The 10,659-nt window shown below is 36.8% G+C and overlaps 2 protein-coding genes across 2 annotated transcripts; both read left to right on the forward strand.

The window, feature by feature from the left end:
- The first annotated feature begins 1,072 nt into the window (after positions 1–1,072).
- CLPB4 (casein lytic proteinase B4) lies at positions 1,073–7,102 on the forward strand. Its single transcript, XM_021421210.1, has 10 exons — positions 1,073–1,461; positions 1,764–1,982; positions 2,084–2,318; positions 2,705–2,900; positions 3,456–3,510; positions 3,787–3,937; positions 4,182–4,490; positions 4,618–4,883; positions 4,969–5,898; positions 6,536–7,102. Exons 1-10 carry the CDS (start codon positions 1,216–1,218, stop codon positions 6,845–6,847), a joined length of 2,919 nt encoding a protein of 972 aa, XP_021276885.1. The 5' UTR covers positions 1,073–1,215; the 3' UTR covers positions 6,848–7,102.
- Positions 7,103–8,172: 1,070 nt separating this feature from the next.
- On the forward strand, positions 8,173–10,571 carry LOC110410610 (ARM repeat superfamily protein). The gene is made up of 2 exons (XM_021420392.2): positions 8,173–9,006; positions 9,426–10,571. Exons 1-2 carry the CDS (start codon positions 8,393–8,395, stop codon positions 10,345–10,347), a joined length of 1,536 nt encoding a protein of 511 aa, XP_021276067.1. The 5' UTR covers positions 8,173–8,392; the 3' UTR covers positions 10,348–10,571.
- The last annotated feature ends 88 nt before the right edge of the window (positions 10,572–10,659 follow it).

Consider the following 10,659-nt stretch of genomic DNA (forward strand, 5'->3'; position numbering starts at 1 on the left):
TTCAAATATGATTCAGTTAGGAAGACTTACTTTATTTTATAGAAAGAAAAATGTGTACATGAAAATTAGAAACTGAAACTTAGTAAAAGAGTAACGGCTCTCCTCATTAATTTCAAAATCCTCAAGACCCTGTCCAAATGGCAAGGGAATCTCAATGCCACACGCAAGCCAGCCAAGATGGTGCCAGGACTTGAAGAACAATATCTGCCAATAGTATTATAGATTACAACAATTTTCAAACATTTACCTTGCCAATAATCAAATTTGAAAATATTCCCATGATATTCGTTTTGGGTCCATTAGTAGATTATTTCCATGATTAAAGGATAATCATAGATTGGACATACTACTATACCATCATGATAAATCAAAGACATTTAGTAAATGGCTAAATTCATCAATAATCAAAGATATTCAACAAAAATAGAGCCTTCAAAATCCAATTAAATTGCACAGTAAATAAAGCAGAACAAAAAAGATAATTTAATTATTTAGATAATATATTAATTCTAAAAATTATGTGTAAGAAATTTTAAATTATATTTATAGAATATGAAAGATGCAATTTTGTTTCTTAGAAAAGAAATTGGTATTAATTATGTCGAGGGTATAGTTGAAAATTAGGAAATTTGGATAGACATTTTTATCAATATATATAGATATAATGATCGAAAAAGCTTATGAACTATTAAAAACAATTCAAATATATTTTTATTTTGAATCAAATAAATTTTTTTGACTAAATGATTGATTAATTATTATTAATTAATATATCATTCATTATTTTATGATTACGTCGTCATTCATATAATATAATAAATATCATATCAAATTTATGTGATACAAAATGACATCTGATATGTTAATTATTAATTATTAAATTTATTTAATTTAAAATAAAAATATTAAATTTTATTTGATGTAAAATAAAAAAAAATCTTAATTGGATGTAATAAAAAATAAAATTTAATTTAAAATTTTTTAAATAATTTGGAAGCATTTTTGGGTATTATGTAATAGAAATATATATATATATTGAGAAATGCAGTCTGAAAATGTGGAAGGTACCTAGGAAAGCACCCGGCTCTTCTACAAGGTTCCTATTTCCCCCTTCAGTCACGTCTAAAACCCTCCAACTCTGTCCATCTGCTCAATCCTTAAACCCTTAACAAGAACCAAACAGATTTGCAACCACTCTTTGCTTTAATCCTCAAAATGGCCTCAAGAAGGCTAACGAGGTCTGCTTTCTCAGCCATTAAAGCATCGAAAGCATCGGCTCCCTGCCTATCTCGCGCTCGCGCCATCTCCGCCTCTGCATCTACTTTGTGCGCTTCCCTGACTTCACCTTTTCAGCCTCCGAATTTCGACAGAGTAGCAGAGAACAATGGCGGCGTCTTCTCGCTCACTCGCAGCTTCCACTCTTCCACACCACGTTACTACTCTGCCACTAGCCCTGCCCAGGTTTATGTTACATTTGTGACTACTTTTCATTTCTAAGTATCAATGTTTATGTTTTGCTTTTCGCTTTTACTGAATTGAACTGTTTGGTTTTGCATACAGACTATGCGTAAAAAATACCTGTATAATTTGGCTTAAAATAAGCGCTTAGTTTAATTAACAACTGCTAATATCATAGCATTAGTGATCCCCATCATACTTTGGCTTAATTGATTGTTTGTGTATCCTGTGTTGTGTCTCCATATTTGATGAAATTCCGCCAACTTATTTCCTCGTATTATTGTTCTTGGATATTTTCTCACCAGATCAATCAATCAGAGTACACTGATATGGCCTGGGAGGGCCTTGTTGGAGCTGTTGAGGCGGCAAGGGATAGCAAACAGCAACTGGTGGAATCTGAACACTTAATGAAAGCCCTTTTAGAACAAAAGGATGGGTTAGCTAGAAGAATCTTCACAAAAGCAGGGCTAGACAACACATCAGTTCTGCAGGCTACGGACGACTTTATATCAAAGCAGCCTAAAGTATGCATATACATGGGTTATGTTTGTTCATGAATTTATGTTGATGCTTTATTCTTTGTGTATGATTCATTTGACCAGGTGCATTTATTTTCTTGTGGCAGGTTATGGACACAAGTAACCCTGTAATGGGATCACATCTTAGCTCCCTTTTAGACAATTCACGAAAGCGTAAGAAGGAAATGGGGGATAATTTTGTTTCAGTGGAACATTTTGTCCTGGCATTTATGTCAGACAAGAGGTTTGGGCAGCAGTTATACAAAAACCTCCAGCTTAGTGAGCAGGCTTTGAAGGATGCCATTAAAGCTGTCCGTGGAAATCAGCGAGTAACTGATCAAAGTATGAGTTTAACCTGCCATTGAGTTATAGTTTTATCTTATAGCAAAAATAAGCTGCGACTAAGAAAATAATTCTGTATAATGGAAAATTACATTGTAGTTCTCACAGATATAGTTAAACCTAATGTTATGACTAGATAGGTTTAGAGCTTGCAGTTAAAGGGATGAAAAATTATAAACCAGTACCCAAACTACATACATCAAATTATACATACAAGTTGAGACTTAAAAATCTTTAATGTTGAAGTTATTTTTTAATTATGAAGTTTATTTGAGACAGTGATGAAACATATTTGGTGTGCTGACTCAACTTATATTTTTATTCACTTATCATGCTATATCCTTGGGTTACACTTTCTTAGATGTCCACTTCCATAATGTATGTAGATCCTGAAGGAAAATATGAGGCACTTGACAAATACGGGAATGACTTGACTGAGCTTGCTAGGCGTGGTAAACTTGATCCTGTAATTGGCCGTGATGATGAAATCCGACGTTGTATCCAAATATTATCAAGGCGAACAAAAAATAACCCTGTTATAATTGGTGAGCCGGGTGTGGGGAAAACAGCAATTGCTGAAGGGTATGTTTTTCAAGTATTTTGGGTTCTCTTGGTAATCTGAAAAGTAGAAAGTTTTGTTTCATAGTAAGGCACTTGTTTGGTGATTTGCTATTTTCCATCTTTGGCATAAATTAACCATTTTCTGATGGAGGGCCTCACGTATTAAATTAATGATTTAATTGGATTTCCGAAATAGCTACTTCTAGCTTCAGCCGGATCCCTTTCTACAGAAAGTTGGATATAGAGCTGTCATATAGTTCATTTTGTGAATTCTACTTTTCTGGTTTGCACTAACTGTTGACAAAAAATGCACTAACACAGCAGGCATGGGAAAAAAAATTAGTCCCTGTCATTTGTTTTGCAAGCTGAAGAATAAAGTATTTCATGAACCAGAACTGTATTATTTTCCTGTTAATTCTAATGATGCATTTACTGAGCTGGTCTTATAGGCCAGTACTAATAAGCATAAATTTGTAAGTTTCCTCTGAGTCACATTTATTGCTTAGTTATATGGGTATGCATGAAGACTTTGTGCTTGATCATTTTGATAATGAAAATTTTATAATTTTATTGCAGATTGGCTCAAAGGATTGTACGGGGAGATGTTCCTGAACCATTGTTGAATCGAAAGGTATGAATTTAAACTAAGAAGTTTTACATTTGAAATAGATAGAGACATTTTGAATGTGCCTAGACACTTTAGAGGCAAATTTAAAAAATGATAAAGATATAGTAGTAGGAAGAAACTTAACAGGCAGTTCTTGGAGTGTACAGCGCCTATATTTGTATCAGCTATTTACGGACTTCACTGATGAGCCTATTTCAATTAAAGTAGTACTTTTCTAATTGGAATAGGTTCAATGGTTAATGTTCATTTAAAAATGGTATTATTCCTTGTTTTCTTCAGTTGATCTCCCTAGACATGGGTTCCTTGCTGGCTGGTGCCAAGTTTCGTGGAGATTTTGAGGAAAGGTTGAAAGCCGTGCTGAAGGAGGTTACTGCTTCAAATGGGCAGATTATTTTATTCATTGATGAGATTCACACCGTTGTGGGTGCAGGTTTGTACCTAGCTTTTGTTTGCATAAAATATGTAATTTTGTAGTTGAAAATTTACCACAGTTTTCCTTTCAGAATTCATGTGTGCTTCCTGGAGTGTAAGTGTGTAACTAATATAATGTAGATAAGTGCTCTAGTAAAACTTAGTAACTTAGCCTCTTGATAGGTTTTATGTTGATTTGAGCAAGGTTTGGTTTGTAATGCATTGAACTACGTGTTGAAGATAGTTATGTCTAAATTGTTTAGGGGCTACAAGTGGTGCAATGGATGCTGGGAATTTGTTAAAGCCAATGCTTGGGAGGGGTGAGCTGCGATGTATAGGAGCAACTACATTGAATGAGTACAGGAAATACATTGAGAAGGATCCTGCACTTGAGCGTAGATTTCAACAAGTCTTTTGTGGCCAACCATCCGTTGAAGATACAATATCTATACTTCGAGGTTTGCGTGAGCGCTATGAGCTGCATCATGGTGTTAAAATATCTGACAGTGCTCTTGTTTCGGCAGCAGTTCTTGCAGACCGCTATATAACAGAACGTTTTCTGCCTGACAAAGGTAAGGCAATGGGTGAAAGGGGAAATTCATAACTGTTACAATAATAGATTTTATGTTAATTATTTATTAGCCTTAAAAGTTTTGAGTAAATATGCTTTGTAACAGCTGTAATTTAACTTCTTTTCAGCCATTGACCTTGTCGATGAAGCTGCCGCAAAGCTTAAGATGGAGATCACTTCCAAGCCCACAGAGTTGGATGAGATAGACAGAGCGGTTCTGAAGTTGGAGATGGAGAAGCTATCCCTTAAAAACGACACTGATAAAGCATCCAAAGAAAGGTTAAGCAAGCTGGAAAGTGATTTGAGCTCACTCAAACAGAAACAGAAAGAATTAACTGAACAGTGGGATCATGAGAAGGCTCTCATGACTCGAATTCGATCAATAAAAGAAGAGGTAATTTTCACTTGATGTCGTTGTTGCACTGTTAAATAATCTGCATATTTCTTAATCTTCTGATTCATCTTGTTGATGTTTATAGATTGATAGAGTTAATCAAGAAATGGAAGCTGCTGAGCGTGAGTATGACCTAAACCGTGCTGCTGAGCTCAAATATGGAACTTTGATGTCCCTTCAACGCCAGTTAGAAGAGGCTGAAAAGAATCTTGCTGAGTTCCAAAAGTCTGGGAAATCCTTGCTGCGTGAAGAGGTTTCTGATCTTGATATTGCTGAAATTGTTAGTAAATGGACTGGCATACCGTTATCAAACCTCCAACAGTCAGAAAGGGACAAACTAGTCTTGCTGGAAAAGGAACTTCATAAGAGAGTAGTTGGTCAAGATATTGCCGTAAAATCAGTGGCTGATGCTATCCGACGCTCAAGGGCAGGATTGTCTGACCCAAATCGACCAATAGCTAGTTTCATGTTCATGGGCCCTACTGGTGTTGGCAAAACTGAGCTTGCAAAGGCTTTAGCTGGTTTCCTCTTTAATACAGAGAATGCTCTTGTCAGGATTGATATGAGTGAGTACATGGAAAAGCATGCGGTCTCACGCTTGGTTGGGGCCCCGCCAGGCTATGTTGGTTATGAAGAGGGTGGACAACTCACTGAAGTTGTTCGTCGAAGGCCCTATTCTGTAGTTCTCTTTGATGAAATTGAGAAAGCTCATCATGACGTATTCAATATTTTGTTACAGTTGTTGGACGATGGAAGGATAACTGATTCACAAGGAAGGACTGTTAGTTTTACAAATTGTGTAGTAATAATGACTTCAAATATTGGTTCTCACTACATTCTGGAGACTCTTCAGAGTACACATGGTGGCAAGGATGCTGTTTATGATGTGATGAAAAAACAGGTTGTTGAGTTGGCCAGACAGACTTTCCGCCCAGAATTCATGAACCGGATTGATGAGTATATAGTTTTCCAGCCTCTTGACGCCAAAGAAATCAGTAAAATAGTTGAGATACAGGTGATCAATCTTCGTAGAATACCCTTTCTGGGTGTTTGGTATTTTTCTTTTCCTAATGTTTTCTTAGTGAGGAATCTGCTAAGGGTAAAATATTAGTAGTTGATTTGATAGAGGGTAAAATATTAGTAGTTAACTTGATGTAGTACTAGTGGAAGTCTTGGAATAGGAAATTGATTCAATATTCTTATTGATTGAACACTAGAGAAGATCTTTATTTTAGGGTCTGAAATTGATTCTATATTTTGTTGACTGAACATTGGATAATATCTTTATTTCTAGGGTGTGGGCATCTCTCTCAGAGAGAGCATATGAGGTACATTGCACAGTAGTTATCCCTGCAGGAGGATTTTTATGCATCATGTTTTAGCATGAATCATAAGTTTTGTACATAATCATCTTCAGGTCAAGTTGCCTAGCCTTCTTGGAGGCTTGGTTTTAGCTCTTAACTTATCTCTGTAGAAATCGGTTAGTGCAAAAAGTCTTTCTCCCCCTAATTAAGAGAGAGAGAGTAATATCAATGTGCTGTTGTAAGTTATTAAGATAGATACTCTTATCAATTAAGAGATTTGCATAAGAAGATTCATGGTAGCTTTTAATCTCATGAGAATCTGAGTTACAATTATTCTATGTTTACCAGATGATGCGGTTAAAAGAGAGACTCAGACAGAAGAAAATTGATTTGCACTACACGAAAGAAGCTGTTGAACTTCTGGGGACACTGGGCTTTGACCCTAACTTTGGAGCAAGGCCAGTTAAGAGGGTGATACAGCAACTGGTAGAGAATGAAGTTGCAATGGGAGTCTTGAGAGGAGATTTCAAGGAGGAAGACTCGATCATCATCGACGCCGACACCTCCCCATCAGCAAAGGACCTGCCTCACCAAGATAGACTATGCATTAAGAAATTGGAGAGCAATTCTCCAATAGATGTCATGGTTGCAAATGACTGAAGTGTTGCCTTTTGCAGGTGTAAATACAAGGAATAAAGAACTTCACTTCAGTCATCTCCAGGTTTCGGTTGATGCAATGAGTTAGACATTTTGTTTGAACTGCTTACCTACCCGAGTTTTAAACCTTCGCTGGCAGGTTTTTCCTTCCTCCCATGTCAATTATGTAAAGGAGCATGTCCGTGTAAATGCACCATGCACAACATGAATCAGGCAGTCAACTGAAAGAATTGTCTGTTCCCTAACTTATTATATTAACTTACATCCGCCAATCCATCGAAATCCTGTTGACTCTGTTTACCCCCAAGGAGTGGGTCCCTTCTAAAGGGTAATTTAAAAAGTGGAGCCCGCAGGAGGCTTCTTTGATGAGCCTTGGAGATGAGCTGGGCGGCACAGATAAGAGGACAGCAACGAGAGGGTATGGCCCGTTGGTACCATCGTCATACGCTATCAGTTGTCCTCTGCACGTTTCCCCATGTACAAAAAAGAAAGAAGCATGCCTTCTTTCCCATGCTACGAAAACCAAAATATGGCTTCTTTGACAAGCCTCTCTCCCCCCAACTTCTTTTCCTTTATCGTTTTCCTTAAAATGGGTTTTTTTTTTATTTATTGATAAAAATATAAGGACCAGTTTTTCAAGGATGTGTTTGGTTGATCAATATAATGCTTTTTTTATAAAACAAGTAAAAACGTATTTTAAAATCTTCATTCTTTTTGTTTTTGTTATACAAAGGAAAAATTGATTCAACAGAAAGGTAGTTCATTCAATGTCACGAGCTCGATTAAAATATTATTATTTATAAATTCAAGATTTGTCACATTTTTCGTGGATGTATAAAGTTATGATATTTTATGTATAAAAGCGAGAAATTTACCCTGATTTGGATCGTGTTGAGCAAATTTAGATATTATTTATCAAAAATTTATATTTTTAAATAAAAATAATTACTAAATATTAAAAAGTCATGATTATTAAATGAAAAAATTTTATTTATAAGTTAAAAATTTATTTTATTTTTTATTGATGTGAAATTTTAATAAATATATTATTTAAATAATTATGATATTTTAATTAAATAAAAAATCTCATTTAATTTTTTGATAATTTTACGTTACATATTTATTCTTATACTATCTATTAAATTAAAAAAATTAAATATAAAAATCTTAAATCTTAAGAATAAAAATAATACTAATACAAAAATTTTACAGAACGTTTTTTTTTTTACTTTTAATTTTAATTCTCTCTCTTCTCTCTAACAATTTTCTTTCTGACAGGCCGATGTAGATATAAATAAACAAACGAAAAGAAGTTAAACTTCATTCACTCAACGCATCTCTCTCTCTCTGCCTCTGCCCACTCTATCTTTGAGCTCTGAACCCATAAATAATCAACAAAAAAAAAATAGTGAATAAATTATTAGTTCAGTAAGCTCAATAAAACAGAGAGAAATGGGTTTGGAGCTCGTGTTCTTCTCTTCCTCTTCTCCCAAAGCTACATTCTGTTTCCTTTTGCAAATGTAAATTTTGATTTTTTGTCATACAAGGATGGCCAAATGCCACAGAAACGACATCGGATCCATATTCCTCGACCGGCCTTCCACTGCCACGGCCGCCGGTAATCACTTCCGACTATGGACAGCCTTCTCTGGTGCTGCATTCCGAAGAAAAATCTTCGATGCAGTGAGCTGCGGGGCCAGCTCTCGCCACCGCCACCAGCTCATGCAAGAGGTGCTCAACGACACCGTCCATCGTCAGCCTCCTCCTCCAGCCACCACAATAAAGTCCGTCTTAAAAGAGTCCAACGAACCGAAAAAACCAGACAGGGTGGTGAAAAGACCCAACAACAATGGCAAGTCAGAGAAGCTGGCGGATCTCTTGAACTTAGCGGAAGCGGAAACTGATGCTGAGACTAAGAAGAAAGTGGAAGCTTTGGAGGAGTTGAAGCGCGTGGTTAAGGAATTGCAAGTGGAAGAAGAAGGAAAGAAGACCAAAGCTGCAAGTAGAGTGAGGCTGCTTACCAAAGAAGACTCGGAAGCCAGAGTGACTTTAGCGATGCTCGGGACGATTCCGCCGTTGGTTGCGATGCTTGATTTTGAAGACTCTGATTCGCAGATCGCTGCTCTCTATGCTTTGCTTAATCTAGGAATTGGAAATGACGCGTGAGTTTCCTGAATTTACTCCCCTTTTTCTGCTAAGTATAGAGTCTTTTTCTTATGTAAAATTATTGTTGTTGCTCTGTTTTGTTGCTCCATTATGTTTTTTTTTCCCCATTGAGGTTTTTCTTACCAACGTTGGGTTTTGTTTGTTGTAAGAGAAAATAAAAATGTCTGAAATGATTGAAGGGAAATTGCTTGGACAAGTCGTTTTCTGTGTTTTCAGGTCCTGTTGTTTTCTTCAAACAGTTCTTGATATGTAGAATAATGCATTTAATTTGTCGTTCATCCAGTTCATTTTCCTGTTCACCTTCATCTTTTTGACTGACATTTTCTGGCCATAGCTTTGTTTGTTACGATGAAATTTCTTATTTTTGGTCGCTTAACATTTAATTTCTTTAACTCTTTGTGAAACCCTTTTGCAGGAACAAAGCAGCCATTGTAAAAGCAGGGGCTGTGCATAAGATGCTAAAGCTTATTGAAGCCCCAAATGCTCCAAGCCAGGCAGTTTCAGATGCCATAGTAGCAAATTTCCTGGGCTTGAGCGCCTTGGATTCGAATAAGCCTATCATTGGATCTTCTGGGGCTATTTCTTTCTTGGTAAAAGCCCTCAAGATTTTGGACAAAAGTAGTTCTCAACCAAGACAGGATGCTCTTCGAGCTCTTTATAATCTATCGATCTCCCCATCGAACATTTCCTTCATTCTAGAAGCTGATTTGATACCCTTTCTGCTGAATGCCTTGGGAGACATGGAAGTTAGTGAGAGAATTCTTTCAATTTTGAGCAATCTAGTATCAACTCCGGAAGGTAGAAAAGGCATTAGCATTGCCCCAGAAGCATTCCCAATTTTGGTTGATGTGTTGAATTGGACCGACTCGCCAGGGTGCCAGGAAAAGGCATCATACATTTTGATGGTAATGGCACATAAAGCGTATGGAGACAGACAGGCCATGATTGAAGCTGGCATCGTATCATCATTGCTTGAACTAACGCTTTTGGGTAGTACATTGGCTCAGAAGAGAGCTTCTAGAATTCTGGAGGTCCTGAGGGTGGACAAAGGGAAACGAGTTTCAGAGAACTTTGGTGGGAACATGAGTGCAGCGGTGTCTGCTCCTATTTGTGGGTCTTCATCCTCTTCAACAAATCCAAATGGAAAGGAGTGCTTGGTGGAAGAAGAAGGAATGATGAGCGAGGAGAAGAAAGCTGTTAAACAATTGGTCCAACAGAGTTTGCAGAACAACATGAGGAGAATTGTCAATAGGGCCAATTTGCCACAAGATTTTGTTCCATCAGAACATTTCAAGTCCCTCACATCGAGCTCAACTTCAAAGAGCTTACCCTTTTGACCCAAAAATGGATTGCACCCTCTGCCATTTGCATGCATGGAGAATGAGGAGGAGAGAGTCTGTAGTTAGTCTTCTTTTCCAGTCTCATATGTGCTTTTTGATTTTTGTAGCTTCTGTCAATGTATGATATACCCATTGTCAATATTCCATCATTGTCCTATCATAAGCTTTTGTAGCAACTGTTTCTTCATTTGGTGTATAACTGAGCACCCCCATTCGGCCTCTGTTCTTTTGGCTCACATCAAAAACTTCAAACCCATCCTCCTCTGAACTGCTTTGGTATGAAAATGTACTACTAAACTTAAAAAAGAA

Source organism: Theobroma umbraticum, unplaced genomic scaffold (assembly GCF_002168275.2).
Source record: "Theobroma umbraticum cultivar Fairchild unplaced genomic scaffold, ASM216827v3 scaffold_56.0, whole genome shotgun sequence".
In the NCBI taxonomy this organism is placed as follows: domain Eukaryota; kingdom Viridiplantae; phylum Streptophyta; class Magnoliopsida; order Malvales; family Malvaceae; genus Theobroma; species Theobroma umbraticum.

Excerpts from the sequence above, each read along its gene's own strand:
- CLPB4 (XM_021421210.1), top strand. The coding sequence starts at position 1,216 with ATGGCCTCAAGAAGGCTAACGAGGTCTGCTTTCTCAGCCATTAAAGCA. Across the intron at positions 4,491-4,617 it reads ACGTTTTCTGCCTGACAAAG|CCATTGACCTTGTCGATGAA; the intron begins GTAAGGCAATGG and ends ACTTCTTTTCAG. Across the intron at positions 5,899-6,535 it reads GTAAAATAGTTGAGATACAG|ATGATGCGGTTAAAAGAGAG; the intron begins GTGATCAATCTT and ends TATGTTTACCAG.
- LOC110410610 (XM_021420392.2), top strand. The coding sequence starts at position 8,393 with ATGGCCAAATGCCACAGAAACGACATCGGATCCATATTCCTCGACCGG. Across the intron at positions 9,007-9,425 it reads CTAGGAATTGGAAATGACGC|GAACAAAGCAGCCATTGTAA; the intron begins GTGAGTTTCCTG and ends ACCCTTTTGCAG.